General features: G+C 36.1%; 1 protein-coding gene and 1 long non-coding RNA gene across 4 annotated transcripts in view; one reads left to right on the forward strand and one right to left on the reverse strand.

Moving 5' to 3' along the window:
* LOC148214928 (uncharacterized) overlaps positions 1-1,763 on the reverse strand; it is a 28,272-nt gene extending 26,509 nt beyond the window's left edge. Inside the window, exon 1 of the long non-coding RNA XR_015796984.1 lies at positions 1,651-1,763. This is a non-coding gene — a long non-coding RNA (uncharacterized LOC148214928). The remainder of the gene's footprint in view (positions 1-1,650) is intronic.
* STXBP6 (syntaxin binding protein 6) overlaps positions 1-21,814 on the forward strand; it is a 109,297-nt gene extending 87,483 nt beyond the window's left edge. For all 3 annotated transcript variants that reach the window (XM_007436975.4, XM_025172368.2, XM_088145414.1), the window contains exons 5-6: positions 8,974-9,131; positions 16,577-21,814. In XM_007436975.4, the coding sequence (XP_007437037.1) occupies positions 8,974-9,131; positions 16,577-16,600 (182 nt within the window). In that variant the 3' untranslated portion in view covers positions 16,601-21,814. The remainder of the gene's footprint in view (positions 1-8,973; positions 9,132-16,576) is intronic.
* The last annotated feature ends 1,972 nt before the right edge of the window (positions 21,815-23,786 follow it).

Consider the following 23,786-nt stretch of genomic DNA (forward strand, 5'->3'; position numbering starts at 1 on the left):
AAAAAAAGTTCTATAAACTGCTATTGTCTTCTCCCTGCCTTTAAATTAGTTCAGAATGACCATGTGAAAATCTAAAGATTTAATTTCTGTTTATCTGAGTAGGGGAACCCCCCCCCCCCAGATCTCTATAAATACCCACAAAAGGGTCCCATCACCCTGGGCACAGAGAGAACTGCTCCTGTCTATGCTCCTGCACTCTGAAGATGCCAGTCACAGGTGCTGGCAAAACGTTAGGAAACAAAACTTCCAGAACACGGCCACACAGCCCGGAAGACCCACACCAGCCACCTAGGGGAACTTTTGTTTGTTAACTCTTCATGAGAATATTACAAGCTTCTAATAATTTCTTGTAGTAGGACTACATTTAGACCTAGGTTAACTTTGCCCTATGTACAGTATTTTGCTAATAGAGAATACTATGATCTATCCTTGATGCTTTTTGTACCCTAACATCATATGACCTTGAGAAAGATCACCTTGGTACCTAAATTCCACTTGCACAGGGACTGGTGCAGGAACTTACATTGCTGAGTCTTGGTAACCCTATCTAAAGTACAGGCTGATTGGGTAGTCCCATACTCTAAATGTTACAAATTTTCAAATTTCAAGTTTTCACAATATTGGCCTTGTTTAAACTAGGCTTTAATACAGCATGCCTGAATCTGGTACCTGCCAGATGTAGCTGAATGATGGGAGCTGAAATGCCAACATCTGGAGGACATTACATTGGAGAAGTTTGCTTTGTGTATATATTTCAGTAGTTGCTTATGTATCAGTGAAATGCTTGCTGAACTTAATATAGTGAGTCATCCTTTCCAGCAAAGAATTAATATAAGTCTGTAGTGTATTAGACACATGATGTAAGAGTAAACATTTCCAACAGATTCCTCATGTGTTAAATCACTATACTTTCCCTGACTTTGGAGACTGCTCAGCCTGGGCAACTCTTTTCTATCATCACAACACATTTCTGCTTTTGGTTGGTGAAAACAAACAAGCAAAGACATGGTAGTGATTTTTTTTTTCAGTTAGTTGACAATTTTTGTGACTTGCTGTATGTTGATCCTGCTTAATAGCTCTGTCCTGCTTAGAAGCCCACAGCATCTTCAGAAGACAGAACTCTCTCTTGAGTCTTTTGCACCGCATGCTTTGCTTTTTTCACCAATTCAAGAGAGGCATTCTGGGAAGGAAAAAAAAAAAACTACTGCTGAAGAGAGGCAATTCTCCCTGCCTCATGACAGAGCTAATAATTTCTAGCCCCGCCTACCCCATCTCACATTTAAGAAGCTCCATATGAATGACCAGATAATGCTGAGCATTCACGTTTTGCAGAAGCTTCCTTCTTGCAGATGCCTGCAAAACAGAGCTGGCTGAGAGAAAAGAGAAAAAAAACGTGTTTTTTTTCTTCATAGGATATTTTGTAAATGTATTTATTTGTTTTAAATTGGTTTGGGGTAAGCACTTTGACTGTAGAAAGGAGTCATTGGTCTCTGTTACTGTCCAGGTTCAGGCTACTCAGTTCAGTGACGAGAGATATATAACGAGATATAGTGTAATTGTATGTTATTCTTCAAAACTCTTATGTCCAGCATTTAAAGAGGGAAGGGGAAGATGCAGAGAGAGCTCAAACCATGCCATTCTGATCCTTACCTGTTATGCTGGTGAATAAAAATGAAAAGACCCTGCTGAAGGACCTCTTCACCAGAAGCAGGCAGCCTATTTGTAGCCAGGGACTACAATATTTTTGTCACCAAGAGGCACTAAGGTGGTGACAGTGGAGATGCAGTGAGCCAGAATGTTCACCCCTATTTGGGGAGGAGGGTGAGAGAGGTTTCCTAAAATAGGAGCATTAAGCCTACTAGCTAGTTTAATGCAATTGTTTTTCTTCCTTTACCAAATAGAAGATTGTGCTACTGTTATTCAGCAATTTGAAATACCAAATCTAAGTGACCTGTTATTGGGCTCTCGGAATGCAGAATGCAAAAACAGGCAGAAGCCATTTGCAGGCCACAAATTGCTCACCCCTGCTCTTGAAATCTGCTTAACTTGTTCTTGTCTGTTGTTTGTGGTTCCAAATGTGTGAATCTCAGTTTCCATTGTGGGAAACTGAGACCTCAGTCATAAATGTATCTTTCTTAACTTCAAAGTGTAACACTAAAAATCTGTGACAAAATTAAGATGCAAGGATAACATTGAGAGTTCTGTTGCTTGGTAGGCTCTATGTTGGCTGGGTTCTATGTGAACGTGAATCCTCCAGGATGGAGGTGGTACAGCAGTGTAATCAGTATCATTTTGCCATGCATGAGAAGTCTAAAAACCATGCTTGTTTTATTGTATCATAGAAATTATGTTGCTATTGTTAGCAAATACTTTGGCATGATTGATTTGAGTTGGAAGGCTACAAAGCATTCATAGGGAAAGCTACAATCAATTGTGTAAGAATCTTAGCTGAAGACACTCAGAACAAAATTGGATGAAATGAAATACGTCAATTGAATTGTTAAGAGCTGAAAGTTCTATCACTTGTCTTAGTAGTAAACCATGTGTAGAGTTGCTTAAACAAAATAAACGGAAAGAAAAACAGGAGTAGAACCTTGTAGGTGGGGCATAGCCTGGGGTTTGCAGAAAGCCTTTGCAGCATTTAAAATACCCCCTTGTTCCCTCAGTATCTCATAAACCTTTCAGGGCCAAGGTTTGTCCTTGCACTCTGGATCTTAATTGCCATCACTGTCACATAAATGTTTGATTCAATTATTACTACTGGTTTCACTGATATATTTCCCCACCATCACAATCACCCAGGTTATTCAGTCCAACTGACATGAGTTTTTGATCTGGAATGTTACATGCAAGAGTTAGTGAGAAAAATCTGCAGCATTAGAAGCTGTGGAGAAAAGTTCCAGTATTAAACATTAACATAAAATTATATCTGCATTGATTACTTAGGGTAGTTGGCTCATATTACAGTTGAAACTATGAAGTTTAGCTAGCCTCTCCAACTCAGATATATTTTTGGAGATGAGAAGTCTAGTTACTTGTATATGGAATATTTTCCCCCCTTCAGAAAGTTCATGGGAATTATTCACAATTCAAGATGAATTACGAAAGGTACAAGCTCCAGGTATCTAATACAAATAAATATGTACTTAACTGAAACTTTTGTGTCCCATCTTAGATTGTGGGGAAGGGCATCTCTTTTTAAGGTTATATCCATTAGAATTTATTTATAGAGACTTCATTCTATTTTTCTTTAGCTTCCTTCATCCTGTAGCACTTACATGTTAGTTTTTACTCAGTGTCCTGCTTTATCATGTCCTGACCCTTTAATATAACTGGTTCATCTTGTTTCTTCTTTTATTCATATTTCTTCAATTTCTTCAACTTTCATTTTTGTCTCTACCTTCATTGGCACAACCTCTCTGTCAGTATATTATCATGAGAGTTGGAATAATAATCATTACCTGCAAAAATCTGAACTCAGTAGTGTTACTATTATTTAGTTATTAATATTAGTTTATGATTTTTGCTGTCTTCTAAGTGTTGACAGTATAGTTCAGCTGTTAATAGCTGGGCTGTAGGGAATTCTGTCCTGATGTGCCCTTCCCTCTAATTTAAACCTAGAAAAGATTAGTGGAAATTATACTAAGACTAAAAGCAAGCTGTCTACTCCTATCAGTGAAAATGTATGTGGGAAGCTCCCCTTGTAAGGTTGGGGATACAAAGATAGGGGTGATCTGATTTTTAGTAGTTTCCCTCAAAAGTCAGTTGTTACCTCCCTTAAACATATTTTTCCCTGCTTATGTATTTTTTGAGAAAATTACTTTATTTTACCACTTTGACAAACTGCTTTATTGGCTTACTTTCATAATCTGAGAATAGCTGTTGATTTTATGTTCCCAGGAAGTTACTAAATGAATATAAAATATTAGTGCCACACAGAAAAATAATCCAGATTTTTTTCTACCATTCCCATTCCATTTGATTCAAAGGGGAACAGAATTACAGTTAAATTCTCATGAGTGGAGTTTGTAATTCTTTCATTTATCTTTTTGTGAAGTGAGGGTGTTTGTGAATGTCTGTCATTGCATGATCATCTTTCCAGTGTTCTGCAGCTTCCCTAATTTTCCGCAGTGTGCTTCAATTGAATCTTAAGGGATGTCGACATGAATAAACTACTCTCATTGGGCTTCTCCAGATTGGGAAGCATGGCTTTTCTCACTCAGCAACTTCTCCCAGTAAGATATGCATGTTTCCTTTGTCACTGGCCCTCTCTAACTTGGTGCATGCTGGCTGGGAAATTTAAATCCTGCTCAATTTCAGTTTCACTTGTCATTTGATATTGTTGCACACAGTATGTAGACCCCATCAATAAAATTAAATCAACTGCAGCATGATAGCAGTTATACATGGCTTTGTAGGAACTGCTATACTGGCGCTTCAAAAGCAGGAAGAAGAGAACATTTTATGCTTTTAAGGTGTGTGTAAAAATATATGCAGTAGTGAAGAAGAAAAAAGCTTTCTGTAATCCACCATGTTGACTGCTTAGTGTGAGCTATTTGATATCTGTTGCAGAATTAATGAGGGAAAGTGGCCATGGTGGAAAGTCTGCCAGCTGTCTCCATATTTTGAAGATGGTATAAGCAGGGAATACAGCCATTATGTTTAAATGGTTTTACTTGAACAGCACTAATCAGATAGAATGACTACGTTATGAAATTAAGGGGTTTTTTATTCTCTGCAGGTATGAATCTACCAGTGTATAATGTATAGGTTTTTTGTCAACTTTTGGTAACTTTCAAGAAGCAAGATATTCGCCCATATTTTTCATTTGATCTTTTACTTACAACCAGTGTAATATCTTAGTTCTAACTAAAATATTGATTTTGCATATTTTTGTGCTTTGCTTGTTCTGACAACTATGTAATTAAACTCTTTCCAGTGCTGACCTACTGAATAATCATCATTTAAGTGTTTGCACCTTTAAACTTAGCACCATGTAATATAAATATGAATGAGATAGTGTATGTAAACTTACACTATCAGTGTAAACAGGTAGTGTTACAGGACTGTAAACAGACAGTCCTTACCTATCTGTATGAATGTTTCATAGCATGAAAAAATATTGTATCAATACATGCTACACTGCCTATCAGTGTGGCAGCATTTCATATGAAAACTGCCCATTACCTTGCATGAGCAGAATGATTATTGTATCAATGGTTGTTTGTAAATATTATGATTAAAGAGGGATGTAGGAATCAAATTACAGAATATTAAAAATAGTGTCAGTAACAGTTTTAGATAAATTAAAACTTTCTGTAAAATGCATGTTTTATGGAATTGATGATCCATATATGCAAAGAATGAGACCCTCACTAGATACTTATGTTGTCATGTAACAGAACTCATAATTGATTTCTTCCAGTATTTTCTATTTGTCTTTCTACCTTAGAAATACAGAAACTTCTCAATAGCTCTCTCTTCACAAACACAGATCACAATTATGTCTTCTATTAATCCTCTATGTCTCATATCAGTAAAATGTATCTTTCCCAATTATTAGATGGGGATAGTATATTGTCTTTAGGAAGCATAAAATGACTACAGGTAGTCCTCACTTAACAACCGTTCATTTAACAATGATTCAAAGTTACAATGGCCTCAGAAAAAGTGCTTTACGACCTGTACTCGCACTTAATAACTGTCACAAACCATCGCACCACCCCCTGTGGTCATGTGATCATGATTTGTGACCTTTTTTACAATGGTTGTTAAGCAAATCACGTGGTTGTTAAGCAAATTCTGGCAAAAAATGTCCATTGAGGAAGCTGGATTCGCTTAACAACCACGTGATTTGCTTAATGACCACATGATTCCCTTCATGACCATAGTGGTTCACTTAACAACCATCATTAAAATGGTCATAAAATTGGGTCTGGTCACATGGTGACTCACTTAATGACCACTCCACTTAACGAGCAATTTTCCAGTCCCTATTGTGGTCGTTAAGAAAGGGTTACCTGTAGTGCAGGTAAAGTATAGGATTATATCTCAAAATATCTCAGGAATGTCATCTGCCAGGAGAATGGCTGTCTCCATCCATTGCACACACCTTAAATATGTTTTCGAAGATTAAAATGCTCTCCAGACCAGGTTTGGAGAGATGTGGGAAGATGCAAGAAGAAATAGAGCAAGGAGTGATTTCTCTGATTCACACATGGGATATGTGCCTGTGCATAGCCCTGGAAACATCTAGAATTTATAGAGTTATTCAATGGGAATCCTGCCTCCACATGTCCCACACAACTAAAAGTGCCTCCCACCCAAACATTTCTGTTTATTTTCAATAACCACAGTATTAGCAAATTTATCCTGGAGCTGTTTGGTCTTCTGCTTTATCAAGATTCTTTGTTTTCTTATTCTCTTTTATGTTCTTTCAGTTGATCTTCAGCCATCGTTTTCTCCACTGTGGAGAAAAAAATGCAGTGACATAGAAAGATGCAATTAGTAGATAATGGAGAGAAAAGGAGTATATTTTCCCAGGCCTCAAGACTGGGTTCACATATCACTTTAGGCTGTAATATGTCTTGGTTTGTTTCAGCTTAATATGTTTCATGAACCTAGTCAATGGTAGCTTATACAATAAATAGTTGTTGAACAAACTATAACTTAGTGGAACATGTTAATCTGGCAATGATGTTTCCATTTTGAAAAATAATTGAGTTGTTGAATTCCAGTTTGCCTTAAAGCTATTGAAATACGTTATATTAGAAAACATGTCAGGCTTTTCTGCATGCTATCAGTTCCTTCCATTACAGTGTTGTAGCTGTTGAGAGTCTTAGTTACTGGAATCATTGATACATCATACTTTGGATCAACTAAAAATGTCTATTCAAAAGGCTTTTAAAAATACCGTCTTTTGGAATGTCATATTGCAAGATGTTTGAATGTGTAATAGTCAACTGTATTTATATCTCAATTTTTCCCAATTTGGAATATCAAAGTAGACATTGCCACAATGTAGGTGGAAGTTGCTGTTTAGAATGAGCATTGCGAGCACATAGACACACAAAGGGAGATTAACTGTTTCTTGTCCTTAAGAATAAATTAGAGTGGATTGAGCTGAAAATTTCAAAAATCACTTGCCAAGAAATAAACAGTATTCATTTGATAATGAATGAGCATCTAACTTTAGCAGAATAATTTACAACAATTTATTTTGACAAGAGTATTCTGTGATTTCTTATTGAGAATGTATCTAAAAGCAAGATGTCAAGATGGTCACATAAAAATGTTGATGCTAAAGGTCTTTGTTCTGCTGGCAAAATAAAACATAGTACTAATGGAAAGAATAAAAAATAATTCTCTTCCAAATTAACCATTACATATATTATCTCATTATTTATTTTTTGATCAGCATTTATACCAAGGAATTACTTTGTTAGGAAAAGGAAGAAGCAATCTGACTTGCCCCAGAATTTAATCATTCTCAAAGTATGTATGTGAAATTCACAATTTTATCTATTGCCTACTGAAACAGTGCAGATAATATTAACAGCAGATGCTTCCTTCAGATTTGTGAATGCAGAGTAAGATAGTCTGTCACCAGCTCAAATCTTGCAGAAGCTTGTAATCATCGAGAAATCGATATGTGTTACCACCAGAGAATGTTTAACAAAGGCACTGGTTTATTACTGATTATTACCTGATGTAAAGATTTGATGAAAATTAATAATGTTTTTGGACAATTGCAAATAAAATAAAAGAGATCTCTTTATGTTGTGCTGAAGCACTTAGCGTCAGAAGCTGGAAACAGAGTCATTCTTCTGGAAATTGTTCCTGTCTACAAAAGCGCATTGTTAATTAAGATGATTAAAATTAAGCATCTCTGTTGATGGAGCAGGGAGAATGGAAATTTATTTGATTCCTCATTCACTGTACCCCTCCTGAAGAGAGAGTTGGTGGACGCTGCAAAAAGTACTACTAGTGACTGAAGAACAGCATAGGCAGAGAGTGATTTTTCTTCTTTTTCACTAAGGAGAGCATTCCATGCTGCTCAGATAATGCTGCCATTAGCAGTCTAATCTCCAACCCAGCACTGGGAAATTGGAAGGACTTAGTTTGTGTAAGAAACAATAATAAAAATAAAATTATGTATACAGTCCTAAGCTCCTTACTTAAAAGTAATTATTAAAAGTAAATGTTTACTTAAAAAGTAAATATTCTGAAGTAGTTTGCTTTAGCTTTAAAATAATTGAGATCAAGGAGTGTTTTCCGATACAAACATAAGCTCAAGCTAATAAAGATTAGCTCAGATTTTTAACTTTATAGAAATAACCCCATATCCACTTATCCAGTTAATAATCCTATCTTCTATATCCACTTAAATAATAAGCCTTATTGAACACATTTGGGCATTGGCATAGAAATTTACTGTGCTGAAGAACTGTATAAGAAAAGCATGAAAAGTCCCAAGTGTGGGAAGAGGGAAAATATAATATATGATTGTTGGAGATGATGCAGTAGAAGAATTTAGTAAAGAATAGAGAGGTTTTCCTAATAATAATCCACTATTCCTCACATTATTTATTTATTTGTCTTATTTGGAAGCCAACCCATATGATTTCATCATATGGAATGGATGACAAACGTTCTCTCTCTAGATCAGTGTTGTTCAAACTTGGCCACTTTAAGATGAGTGGACTTCAACTCCCAGAATTCCCCAGCCAGCCATGCTGGCTGGGGAATTCTCGGAGTTGAAGTCCACTCATCTTAAAGTGGCCAAGTTTGGACAACACTGATCTAGATTGTACTAAATCCAGCTTTGTTAGGTTTACTGCCAACAAAGCCAACTGCATCAGGTAAAGTTGAAAAATACATTATTTTCCATCAGTAATTCTCTCATAGGTTTTGCTCTGCTGCGTGTTTCAGGAAATAACACAGTGCATTATAAAAGCGTGTGATGTGTTGCAGGTAACAGCATATTACATTCAGCAGCAGACAGTGTGACAAGTGCAGTACAAAAAGCAAGTCAGGCTTTGAACGAGCGTGGTGAAAGATTAAGTCGAGCTGAAGAAAAGACAGAGGACATGAAAAACAGTGCTCAGCAGTTTGCAGAGACTGCACACAAGGTATTTCTTTCCATGTTTATTATCATATTTGTTCCTTGTTTTTCTGTTTGTATAAACACTCATGAAACAAATAAAATTCAATTGAGGGAAGAGAGAATAAAATAAGACAATAATACTGGTGTGAATCAGTTTGCAAGGAGATACCTCATATTGATATGAAATATTTTCAAATATTGTCTTTATATTTTCCTATTATTATGATTTTGGAGGGTGCCAAACAATGGTATAAAAGAGCCATTTTTATGAAGCAGTTTAAATAATAGCAGTTCAAGGCCCAACTTGTTAAGGTAGCACTGAAGGAAATACAATATTGTATTAGATACTCCTTGCTCAGCATTAAGATCAGCTGATGTGGCCCCACATCAAATCTCCACCTTGACTTGAATGTCAGGAAATACCATTCAGCCTGTGGATCCATTGGACCTGTTCTTGAATGCATTTGCAGTTGTCATCTGAAAATGAATGGGCTCTTGGACATAAAGTTGCCCTATTTGAATTGAGAGTTTAATCTGAAAGCCATTCAGTATCTCAGCAGCTGTCTGCTCTTGGGAAAGCTGATTGGTACTGAATATGCTGTCTTTAAGGAAAGTTATCCACTCTTGTTTATCCTTCATTTAAGGGGCCACTCATATGATCCTGAAATTCCCCAGAGTACAGTTTAAAAATCACTGCTTCATAGTGAATAATAGGAATGGAGCAATTGAGATACCCATTCTGTAGGCCTTATGAGATACTGTTACTGACTGAGAACATTTTTATGAAGCAGTTTAAATTACAAATAGATCTGGGTTTAAATCTAAGTACACTGTTGTTACTTTCATTCTGTTTCTACTGTTGTAATAATTTGCAAGTTCTTTCATTTTATAGCATTCTTCTTCATTTCATTTACTGTTCTGTTGTTTTCAGTGCTGCATTCAGTACTATATTATAGACTGCCACCAAGGAACTCCATTGATCAAAGAAGGCAGTAATTTCTTTATTATGATTCTAGATTGCCACTTCTTTTGGGATATACTTGGCACCAGGAAGAGAAGGTTGCCACCGCAAAATAATTATTTGGGATTACAATCAATTAAAAAAACAAACAAGCAGCATTTTCCTGCTGTAGTCATTGTCAAATGCTGATAGAGTATTAGAATTATTTAAAACAATTATTGCATCTCATCTTATTATGAAGACCTTATTTAACAGTGCTTACAGATATCAAGCATTCATTTGTTCATTTCATTGCACTGCATTACATTTTCATAGAATCCATAGAGTTGGAAGATATCTCAGAGGAAATCTAATCCAACCCCCTGCTTAGTACAGGATCTAATAGCACATCTCTGACAAATGACAGTCAGCATCTGTTTGAAAATCTCTAGCAGCAGAGACCTTACCACCACATGTGGCAGCCCGTTCTAATGATTGACAGATCATACAGTCAGGATGGTCCTTCTGATATCTAGCTTGAATCTATTCCCTTGTACTTTTAACTCATTGGTTCTGCCCCTGACATCTGGGTCAATATAGAATAAGTTCACTGTCTCCTCTATGTGATAACTCTTCAGATATTTGAAGCTATTGTCATATCTCTCCCCAGTCGTCATTTCCATAGGTTAAACCTATATAGATCTTTTAACTGTTCTTCATAGGGCTTGGTTTATGGTTCATGGTAGCTGTCCTCTGAACTTATTGCAACTTGTCACTGTCTTTTTTGAATCATGGTTCCAGAACTAGACACAGTACTTCAGATGGGGTCTGAGGATAGAGCAAAGTGGAATAGTTACTTCCCATGATCTTAACTCCATGCCCCTGTTAATAGCATTTGTCTATTTAGCAGCTGCATCACATTACTGACTCATGTTTAATTTGTAATCAGCCTGGACACACAGATGCCTTCGACATGTATTACTACCAAGCCAGATCTCCCCCATCCTATATTTATGCCTTACATTTTTGCCACCCTTATGCAGAACTTTACGTTTCTGCTTTTTAAGGATATAAGCAGTGCCCTGATGGATCAGACCCCTGGCCCATCTAGTCCAGCAGTCTGTTTTCACAGTAGCCAACCAACTGCACAAGGATGCCCACTAGTCTCCTAGAAGATGGCCTTCAAAGGCAATCACACTGTCACCAGGGCTAATAGCCATTGATCCCCATGATTTCCATGAATTGATCCAACTCTTTTTTGAAGCCAGCCAAGCTGGTAGCAAGCACCACATCTTATAGTAGTGAATTTTAAAATTGAATTATGTGTTGTGTAAATTCCATCCTGTTCATTCCAGCCCACTGTTCAAACCTGTGTAGATTTGTTTGTATCTTTACTTTCTCCTCTAAAGTATTAATTATCCCTCCCAGTATTATGCCATTGACAGCATTCCTTCACCTCCATCATCCAAACCTTTAATTATAATATTAAATAGTACAGAGCCCAGGATAGGGACCTGTGGCACTCTGCTCAGTACTTCCCTCCAAGGTGAAGTGAAGGCATTAACAAGCACTTATTGGGTGTAGTCATTCAGCTAATTCTGAGTCATATAACACAAGTATCATATAACCCATATTTTACAGTTTTACTAAGAAATATATCAGTAAGGTGCTTTGTTGGAGGCTTTGCTGAGGTCCAGGTACACTATCTCTAGGGTAATTTCATTTTCTACTAAGCTAGTAACAATTAAGGAGATAAGGTTAATCTGGTACAATTTGTGTGCAACAAGCCCAAGCTGTCTCCTTCTTGATAATATATTAAAAGATCTTGCCCAATGTAGACTTCAAGCTGATAAATCTGTAGTTTCCTAGCTTCCTCTCCTTCCCCTTTTTAAAAATAAGAATATTTGCTCTCTTTCAGTCTTCTGGGACTTTATGAGCCCTCTAGGAATTCTCAAAGATTATCAAGAGTAGTTCTGCTCTGCTAGTTCCTTTATTATGTATTTCTAACATATTCCAAGAATTCAATTTTTTCTTTTCTTTTTCTTTTTTATTATTTTATTTTTGTCAAGAATGAATACTCTTTTTTAGAGAATATTATTTTTAAACTTGGAGCTTCTTGTTTCCATTAATAACTTTGAAGTAATAATCATTCTTTCAGGATTCTTGGTTACAGCTAAATAATTGTAAAACACTTCAAGACTCTTTTACAGAAAGCAGCAGGTTTTTTAAAATTTATTTAAAGTGTTCCTGGCCTTTCTCCTCTCTTTGATCTTGCATATAAAACCTTTTCTTAGAACATGTATTATTGAAGAAGTAAATATGTATTTCTATTTCAGTTAAAAGGATATAGTGGCCTTAGAAATCTTCATAAATTGGGATAGTATGAATTAAAAACCTTCCATCCTTACTGAGTAAGAGCTGTGCTTTGTCTTGAACCTTTACTATTTACAGTTAAGTCTGAATCATAAGCACTGGTGATGAGATGACAGCTCCTGAAGCAGAATAGCATATGTTTAGATGGTTAGAGATAGAATTGGCATTCACTGGCAAATGTCAACATTTTAATAATAGAATTAATATTATGAAAAAATAGCCAGTTTTAGAAGTCTGTCACTTAATATTCTTCAAGCATCTAGAATTTTTAGTAATTCATATAATAAAACACAATGGATAAATTTAATCCTTCTGGAGTGCAAAATGATGGGACTGTTTTCCCTATGTGGCCCCCATATGTCCTTCTGCCTTATATTTCATTGGCCTGTGTAATGAGGCCATCCTTTCAGAGCAAAAAGGACATATCTATGACAATCTTCCCTAGTTTCCTAGTTTAATGTAATGATTAGTTTTCCTAGTTTCGGTGTCACCAACTGCTATTCAGCCCTGTCTCCCCCACTCTTTATCACCATAGAACCTTCTTCTTAAGCACTTAGAACAGAATCCAACTGTATCTTTCCATTAGCAGAAGCACTTTCAGCTAGCAGAATGGAAGGGATATAATTTTTCCCTTTCTTCTACCCATTTTTTCTTTAATACCAGGGAGGTAGAAAGCTGTTCTGGAAAGTTCTGAATTCATCTGGGGAGATATAAAGAGAAATCCTGCTGAATTAATGGAAATATCACATATAGGGTAACAACAGATTCTACCCATAACCCAATCCATTTACATTGTTTCTAACCAGTAATCATGTTTGACATATCTCAGCTTTTCCCCCATACTGTTGGTTTCTTCACTAGGCAACTATGCTTGCATACATTCTTTGATATTTGCACTCAGATATATCAAAATACATATGTCAAGAATATTCTCTGGATGCCCCCAGAGTTATATTAATTGCAATGCAAATCATATTTACTTAAATCCACATACCAGTTGTTATATTTGAGTAACCATAATTATGCCTTTGAACTGTGGTGCTGGAGAAGACTCTTAAGAGTCCCCTGGACTGCTAGAAGATCAAACCAGGCAATCCTAAAGGAAATCAACCCTGATTGCTCATTGGAAGGATTGATAATGAAGCTCAAGCTCAGATACTTTGGTCACCTAATGCGAAGAGAGGACTCTTTGGAAAAGACCCTGATGCTGGGAAAGATTGAAGGCAAAAGGAGAAGAGGACGGCAGAGGATGAGATGGTTAGATAGCATCACTGAAGCAATGAGCATGAAACTGAGCAAACTCAGGGAGGCAGTGAAGGACAGGAAGGCCTGGCTCGATATGGTTCATGGGGTCACGAAGAGTCGGACACGACTTAACGACTGAACAACAACAACAAACCATAATTAAAATAGGACTATAAAATGTTTGAGTGGCTTTAGACAATAAAGAACAGTTCTGGCGCATAATATATTGGCAACTGCAATACAGAATTATGAAGCAAGGTGGTTGTTTCCAAATAAACACCTATTTGTTTCCTATAAGTTTAGTTATGGATATGTATTGGAGAAAAGCATTCAAGGTCTACATTTTTTAAGATGCAGATTATTTGAAGCACGTTACACAATTGATAACTAAAATATCAAAGCCAGGTTATTTCTAGTTCATTTTAAAGTCACAGAGTATCAAAAGGTATGAAATAAAATCCATTTTAGGCCAACTGGCATGGGGTGAAAAAAAGGGGCAACCAACCCTGGGGGTGGCTAGCACCTTGAAGACGTTCCCATATGTTAACATCTTACTGATCATCAACATCTTGGAAGATATTATTATTTGTGTATGTTTGGTTTTATTCTATTTTTACTGTATTTTTCTACTGTTTTTATTGTATTTTAATTAATATTTATTGTTGTTTTATTGTGAACCTCCCTGAGTCACTTCTTCATGAGATGGGTGGTATCTAAATTTGAAATATAAATAAATAAATAAAGTAAAACAAACAGTGTCCAGGCTTGTGGCAAGAAAACTAGGAGAGAAATACATGTGAACGGGATTCAAGTTGTGCCTGTATCATTTACTGTCTTGGAGAATTCTATAGGCAAATTAGTTACCATCAGAGGCAAATATCAGACTGCATCTAGGACTCCCCCAACATTTATGGTAGGGATCATCTAAGACTATATCTGACCCAGCCTTGCCTCTTTCCCACTGTTTTCTTTTGCATTTGCTTTGTATTGCCTTGCCAATTTGCCTGGCGAAGAGTTCTTGAAATTGCCATGTTTGCATACTGTGATGCGGACATGAGCTGGCTTAATAAACGTTTCCAAGTTAATTTTATTTTGCTTCTGCGTTTTTCTATCACTAAGAACTGAATGCTATTTTAAAAAAAGAAGAAGAATGAGTTTCGGTGCTTCATTCTATTCCACCTCCCACCCTCTCCTAGTGGAAGAAACCAGTTATTCCAGCTCTTGTTTACTTTTGAGCCCTTTGAAATGACTTCAGAATCATTGTTGCAGAAGTCAATTATTTATACAAATGATTGGCTTATATGATGGTATCAAATAATTTATCTGTGAAGTGCCTGAAACTAATCCTGTACTGGGGGGAAAAAAGCTTATGTTTGTTATTTTTGTCTGAAAAAAAGAATTTAAATACAATAATTGTTTTCATTTTTTTTAATACTATTTAAAGACTATTTAAAAGCCTTGCTTCAAAAGAAATGGTAAAAAGGCTATGAGGCATCCTAAACTCCAAATCACACTCTCTAAATGTTGCGATGAGATGTTGGGTTGCTCTTTAGTAGGTGCATGTCAGGTTAATTTTGCCGTTAAGCAGGGGAGATGTGGTGAGAAATATTTCCTGGTACCTCTCAAGAATAAGCTTTGCTGTGTGCATCTCAAAATAGCCAGATGATCCCTTGCCAATATCACTCAGGCTGATAATTGATAGATGCAGCTGTTTACTTGTGCTGTACTCTGGTATTTCAAAGATTCTCTGAGTAGAAGAAAAGAAGGATGTTGTGGTAGGTGAGAATGGTTCTTGGTTAGCCTACAGATGACCCAGTTTCATTCTCATTCACCTGAAGATGGAGCCAACATGGACAGAAAAGAGTTGAATCACCCGTTGGTGATCAGAAAGGTTCCTCACAGCCCAAGTACTGATACCTGATATTTCCAGGAATGGATAAAAAGGATTCTGCCTTAAAGACCTATACCAGGCAACGAAGACAATACTGAATTAGATAGAGAAATGATATTATGTCTCCATGGTACCATGGAGATTTGGCAATTATAAGAATCATCACTTCAGCTTTTAGTGTTACTCCGGAAATCTTCCGGGCCTGCTCCTAAGGTGAAATATTAAAATAGTTGAACACAGAATATTAGCTGTCCATCGCTATTGCTTGCACTGGCAACTTTGCTAAGAAAATGTTGATCACATCTGGCCACATTTAGGATTTGGTGACTGCATTCAGAACATCCTCCAAAGGATAGTTTGGGGAAATATGATTGTGACAAAACATTTTCTCCTCACCTTGCACACAAAGGATTGGGTCTTTACTTCCTTTATGAATCAGTCTGGAACACTCAGGCATCCAGACCCTGAAACTGTGGTTTGAATTAAGTCTGTACCACAGAGCTGGATGTAATTTGCATTTTTAGTTTGGACAGAATACTCAACCACAGTTCATTATTTTATTTATTTTATTTATATATCACATTTTGATAGCCACCCATCTCACACAAAGCCACAGCTGTACAAGAGAGGAGAACAACTACACTTCCTCTCGTCAGTATAGTGTTTCTTTAAAAGTTAGAATTGGCAGTAAAATATCTGGCAGCCAATGTGCTTTTAAATAGCCCTTGAGATTGTTATAATTCAGTATTGTTTAGCACTAATTGATTTTCAGCATGTTTGAAGTGCCATTCAGACAGAGTAAACCCAACTATATGCCTTACTTTAATTTCAGTAACATTAATTCTTAATACAGTAGGCAGTATAGACTTCCCACAGCAAGAGAAAGTTTAATTTGCATTACAATTCTGTAGACATGTGTTTCCGTTCTATTTTTAGCATTTTCAAATCCTAAGAAATCAAAGTTGTGGCTAGAATGGCAAATAAATGTATTCATATGTCCTCTTCTTTTTCCCCTCTGCAGCTTGCCATGAAACACAAGTGTTGAAAACACCTGTGTAGAAATCTTTCCAAGAGGAACTGAAAAAATAGGATTGCCCATTTTTACTGGAAATGCAAGTCTACGTCTCTTTTTTCCAACAATTTGGTAATCAGTAATTTCAATTGTCATGTAGGAAATAAGTAGTATTCCTACTTTTTCTATTGCTAGGCCATTCAGTGTCTGTCTTTTTTAATATTTAAAATAAGAGGTGGTGTTAACATGTAAATTGGACCAAAGGATATACTGAACTGCACTGATCTGCAACAATGCATTGTTCCCAATGTTGTGTAGGAATACAGTATTTTAGCTGCAAGAAAGGTGATCAAGTCAAAGTAAAGTCCAGTAATTGTTCTAGAGTTGTTTCATAGAGCAAATTTTGAAGTAATAGGGTGTATAACTTATATCACTAGGCAACAAAAATAGGTTGCTGTGAAAAACAATTTGACTTCTCAGTTCTGCCATTTTTAGCAAACTTATTTTCCATGTGCCATCATTCCATGGTAATTTGAAATTGAATTGTCCACCATGTTGTCAACACTACTTTAAAAAATCTTCTTTTTCCTGTGGTTTGAGTTTAATATTACCAAAAACACATTTGGAATGTTAAGAAAAGTCTGATTAAATCTGTAAATACTTTGACATTTTATCTGAAATTTTGAGGACAAATTATCCAATAGCTCTTACCTTTGTAAGTGGAGCAAAATGTCCTTCTAAATGAACATTATATTGAAATAGTTTCAAGAAATAATACACACACAAGCACTATTGCAAGTTTTTGGAATTCTGCTATTGATAGGCATGCTTCAGTTTTATTGATTAAAGTAAGACTTGGCTAGAATTTTTCTTCATAGTGTAATCTGGACATGAGAAGACCAAAATTCAATCTTTGCAGTCACTACATTTGTAGTCACTGGATCATAATCATACATTATAATTAGCATTATTTATAATAAAATGTTCCTTTCCACTTTTCATTTTATGAAGTAAAAATGTTTTCTTGCTTGCCAAAAATCCCTTACGACAGATTTTTAAATGAACCTGTGCATTCTGTTACATGCACAGAAGCCCTCTGGGTTATGCAGGAAGTTCCTGGTTTTCATCTAGCACTTTCCAATGCTAAATCCGGAAGAGCTCACATCAGAGTTACAGCTGGTCATGTCAGATTTGTCACCACAGAATAATTGGAGTGATGATGTAGAACCATTAACTCCTAACTTCCTTTGAAGAGATGAAGCTGAGTAGGGAGCCTCTTCTCCTGTTATCACTGAACTTATGTCAGTCCTAGAGAGACGGATGCACAAACAATGCTTAAAGAGCCCCATAATGAATCTGTAAAACTCTGGGTTGAAATCATGGCATGCATAGCCCACTTCATTCCCAGCAAACTTTTAAAAGCTTGAGATTTTCAGTGTTCTAAATTCAAACGTTTAGGTCCTACAGGATCTAATGTTTTTTCAAGGGTGACGAGTAGAACAGCTAATATAAGGCAGTGGGACGGATACTGTGAGTAGAGGTAGATCTTAGGGAGAGTCACTCTCATATTCTCTTATGTTTGTATAATTATGAACCAAGTGAAAGAAGCAATTTTGGTACAGGTAAACAACTAAATCAATATAGAGAGAAGGCATCCAATTAATTACATTAACTGCATATTGTATGCTGCCATAATATATCTTTGTGGGCAACTTTAGAGACTGGTAATAGCACAAGTTTGACAGCCATATGGATTTCAAACAATACAATTTGATATAGTGTGTTGTGGGCTACCTTTGATTATAGGTTTACTTAGAAGTTGTTTTTATTTCCTGTGTTAAATCATTTTTTTAATGTATTGCCATTATTTATTTTGCACATTTTTTTGCATTTCAGCTCAGTGATCAATCTGGCTTTTTGTCAATGCAGGGTTTCTTTTCACCTGCCAAAAAATAAAACCCTCAAGTCATTTCATCAACTTGATACATCAGAAACTAAAACCTAATTTCTGTCCCTACTATTGAGTATCTTTAAGTTATGTGATGTTTTCTTAGGATCATTAGAAACAAGTGTGCTTATACTGAAAATAAATGTGATTGTATTAAAAATGTTCCTCCTGGAAAATTGATGTAGTATTCAATTATAGTGTTAGATATTTGTGTATATAAAGTATACAGTAATTCAGATTAGTGTTTCATATTAAAATGTATTTGTAAAAAGTAACAAGATCAATAGTTATCACCTTTTTAAAGTTCTGCAAAGAATAAAAATCACACAATATTAGACCTAAGATAGTTATACCTGCAAGATCAGCCTCTTTCTGTGGCTAGCAACATGTTGTGCATTAATGTGAAAGTATTAACAGAATTTGCTCTCTAAATAAGTGAACTTAAAGCACGTTTTGTTTTAATATGCCAAAATTGTCAAATTTGTTTTCTCTGTTGTCCTGAAGCCACATACTTTTTATGCCACACTAAAATAAACAGTACTTTGCTCCATTGTTATATTTCACAGACATTATTTTTGTCATTTAAGGTTTTAGTCATTAATTAAAATATTAGAGTTTTACATCAATGTTAGACAATCTTCAGGCAGTATACAATTCCCATACCTATTTTTGCAGCCTCCTAGAGGGACCATACCATTGAAATTCACTTTCAGTAATTTGTCAAATTAAGTTTTAAAATAGTTGTATTAATGCTTTGGGAGGCTCTATGTACCATTTTGCATTTCTCCCTCCCTGGACCACCATCCTCCCCATTGGAAAAAGGGCTGAAAATTTCATCTCACAGACTCTGCTGTTGTCCCTGAACAACTGTCACATTTCCTGTGGCCCTCAGATGCCATGAACAGATGCAGCCCCTAGTGGAAAAAAAAATTCTGTCCCTATATTATTTGAGAGGGCAGGGTGGGTGTAACATTTATAGTTACGAGCGTTGATTCCATATGCCTTCATTTTTGGCTTAAATTATTTTGGAGAGATCCAGCTCTAATCAGTTATGTGAAAAAGCATATCTTGAATGAAGAAGATAGCCATCATTACCACTAGGTGTTTCCCATAATTTACCTTAAGATGGCCATTGCAACAGTTGACCTTATTGGCTCTAAGTAGCTTCAAACTCATCATAATGCACAAAACCACATGAAGTGTGTGGCTGATTCAGCTTTTACCTTGCCTTAGATCCAGCAGGGCCAAGATTTCTTTCTGTGATTAATGAAGAAATAGTGTGATCCTGTATTTAAGCTCTCTTTGTAACATGGACCCCTAAATGCTCTCTCAGGACCATGTGCAAAAGTGACCCTCTTCTGCTTTTCACAACCTGCACCCCATGCGTAGACTAAAATGTCACCATGCATTTATTTTACCTGTATATTATATGGAAGGTAAATTATAAGAGCAGGGTCTGCACACACATTAAATGCAAACTGGAACACTTCTGCATCTCAGCAAGCATATCCCATGTGGGAATTGCCTATATGTGTTTTTATGTCGTGCACACATGCATATATTTGCATCCCATGTATCTTTTCTAACTTTCATCTGTTCTATTCAGAGACTGCCTCTTGTGGGACCTTAGCTTTAATCCTTTCCTTTTCCTTTCCCTTTCCCTTTCCCTTTCCCTTTCCCTTCCCTTCCCTTCCCTTCCCTTCCCTTCCCTTCCCTTCCCTTCCCTTTCTTCTTGCTGGCAGAAGTGCCTAATAAAATATTTACATATTAAAGGTCCATAAGGAATCAGCCATTCAAACTGAAAGTTTCATGGTTCACACTTACTGTATATATGCCTTAACTAAATGATTTACACAGTGCTGGCCATGAGTTTTAATAATTACTTCAGAAAGCTGACTGACTGTGAAGAATGTAACTCTATTCTGTGGCCTGACATGTGTACAGTTTCTTGTAGAACAACTTTGTTGTTCAACATTGTCATATTTTTCATTGCATTGTGTTGTTCAGAATTACTGTGTTTTTTCAACTTTCTTGTATCTGTGCTGTAAATATTCACATTACTAAAAGTATATTTAGCAATGTGCTACAGGCATATTATGAACTTGTTTCATTCATCTACTCTCTCAAAAGTTAAAAACACTGTAGCTATAATTGTTCCCAGGCTTACACTGCATTGCTGAATGTTGAGAATGCAAGTTACAGTCCTTCCCTTAGGCCAGGACTATCTGGACTCATGGACTGAGGTGCTGGCTGTATACAATTTATATTTTGGCAACATTAGAATTTATTATATGCAATATTTTGGTTTTCATTGTACTGTATGTAATTCGTATCAAATTGTACAGTTACAATTCAGTTTTCATAATAAATATTTTAGTAAGTATGTGAATGTTGAATTTTACTGATAAATGTGTAATGAAATCTTACTAGTTTAAATTGTGAAATGAATTATTGGGGGAACATGGTTATTATGAGTTGGCAAGTATATACATTGTATTGAAGGCACATAACCTAGAATCAAAACTTTGGTATGATAGGATCTACCAAAACAATAAAGACTTTCTGAGATGAAGCTTGCACTTGCCTTTGAATGACATGATAGGAGACACATTCTCAAGAGTAGTCTTGGCAAGATGAAAGCTAAGGTTAAATATAAAATTAAATATGAATTTAAAATGAAAAAGTTAAATATAAAGTTACATAAAATAAACATGTAATTTCTCTCATGATATATTTCATGCTTCAATTCCATTAAAACATTTCAGTGCAATAAAAACTTTTGTTAATGCTCTGGTATTCACAAGAAAAGTTTTCAGCGCTAGTTTGTGAACATGGGGGTCTGCCGAGGGGTCAAGATGGTTATAACTGCAATCAGCGCCCCAATTCTTTTTAATGTGCAGCACATACATTGCGCACATGTAAAAAAGGAATGGAGCTTCCATAATGTCACACCCACCATCCTGACATTTTTTTGATACAGCCTGCAGATGCCACGGGACATAAAACTTCTAATTCTGCAACCTTGGATTAAACTATGGCAGACTTGAGACACATTATTTTTCTAAGCATTCTGGATTCTTCTGGACCAGCAAGAAGCATTTCCAGTCTTCTGAAAACCTTTTGTATCCATAGCTCTAAAGACTGCTCTGTAACTGTATTTATTTATTTTTGTTAACTGTTATTTATATGGATGTTTTTAAATCATTGTTTGCTGCCCAGAATCACTTTGTGAGATGGGTAGCTACATAAATAGAATGTAATAAATAATAGTAGTCTTCCATAACATAATTTCCAGTTCTCACAGTCTTTTCATCTAAGGATTTGTGGCATTTTCCATTGTTCTTTCTTAAAATGATAGGATCTACAGGGCTAGCTTCTTGGACAGTGGAGAGAGGGCCAGAATCACATATCTGAGGTTTTGTAATGGCGGCTTTTGCATTCTGATTGTAAAGTATAATATTCTAGCAATACAATCAACCCCCCCCCCCAAAAAAGTATGAATTAAGTAAAGACGGACAAGGAAGTAGTTTGACAGAGCAACCAGAATATCTCATCATTTTGGGGCCATCGTTAGAAAGGACCTGTGGAATTATTTGCTGGTTCAATTCACTGGTGATGGCCCAGAAAACAAAGTCTATGACCATTCAAGACCTTGAATGGTTCACATTTATAGACCTGAACCTAACCTATTTTTTGTTTGTTTTTTAAAATGTTAAATATTAAACCTTTACACAGAGTGTGAAGTGGCATACATCAGCAGTCTCCCTTCAGCCATTGACTTAACCCAGGCTTGATTAACTTCAGCAAAGTTAATTACAACTTAGTCAATAACCTGGAACATTTATTATTGAGATGCCGTTACATCCATGCTAGCAAATAGTACTAGGTTCACAGGAATAACATCCCAAATCTGCAGCGACATCCCACATCTGTCCATGTGATTATGTGCCATCATTGGTGTTGATTTTTAGCAACCACAAAGATTTTCTTCAGGATGATCTGTCCCCAACCTGGTCCCCAACCATCACTCCTCTAATTGAGTCCATCCATCTTACTGCTGGTCATCTTTTTCTTATTCCTTTCAACTTTATAATGCTGGGAATACTAGGTCTTCACCTCGTGTGTCCAAAATATGATAATTTTAGCTTGGCTATTTGTCCTGAGTAAGAACTCTGAATTAATTTGTTCTGGGTCCATTTGTTTGGTTTTTTGGCTATACATGGTATTTTGAAGAGTCTTTTCCAACACCAAAGTTCAAAAAGGTCAATATTCTTTCTATTTGCTTCTTCAAAGTCCGGCTTTCACTTCCATCCAGTGTCACAGAGAAAACCATTGCCTGCATAATTCTGATCTTTGTAGATATAGACACATCCCACTATCTGAATTTCCAGACCTCAAAGCTACTCTACCAAGTGCTAGTTCCTTTACTACTGATGATCCTAAAAGGCAGAAGCTATCCCCCACTTCAGTATTTTCATTGTTAGAATTAACTTGACTGCTTGTTGTACTGTTGAAGATCATTATCTTGGTCTTTTAATCTTAGTCCCATTTTATCACTGTGCTCCTTGACTTCCACTATAGGGATTACAGATGATTTGCATTTTCAGATACCAAATGAATGTCATCAGCATAGTTCAGGTTGTTGATGTTTCTTCCCCAATTTTAGAATCATGCTTTAGCTTTTTTCAATATATATTCAGCATACAGATTGAATAAATAAGTAGAAAATATACAGCTTTGTCTCACTCCTCTGCCAGTCTATCCAACCTCTTGCTTCCTGTACTGTGCATAAATTTTGTCTGAAGACAGATATTCTGGGATTCCCAATTTCCTAGCCGCATTCCACAGCTTGACACAGTTGACACAGTCAAAGGCTTTTCTATAATTAATAAGCATATAATAACTTCTTTTTGGTATTCTTTGGCTTTGTCAATTATCAAACATACATCAGCAGTAGAGTATCTTGTTCCTTAGCCTTTGCTAAATCCAGCTTGAACATCTGGCATCTCCCTTTCTATGTAGGGCTCTAATCTGTATTGGATGACCCTAAGCATTATTTGGCTAGCATTTGAAATTAAGCGTACTGTACTATAGTTTTGTTGGAAGGTTGAATGGAGAGGACTGAAGCCAACGCACATATGCAGTTAATGCAGTTAACAAATGGATACAGTGCTGTTTATAGCTATACAAACTCAATATAAAGTGTATTTACAAGACTTTTAATGAATAAGTATCTATCTATTATGACCAAGCATAAATATATACTGTACA

The sequence above is a fragment of the Python bivittatus genome, unplaced genomic scaffold (assembly GCF_059951505.1).
Source record: "Python bivittatus isolate LINGU-HERP-01145 unplaced genomic scaffold, Pbiv_v1 ctg000480_np1212, whole genome shotgun sequence".
Classification (NCBI taxonomy): Eukaryota; Metazoa; Chordata; class Lepidosauria; order Squamata; family Pythonidae; genus Python; species Python bivittatus.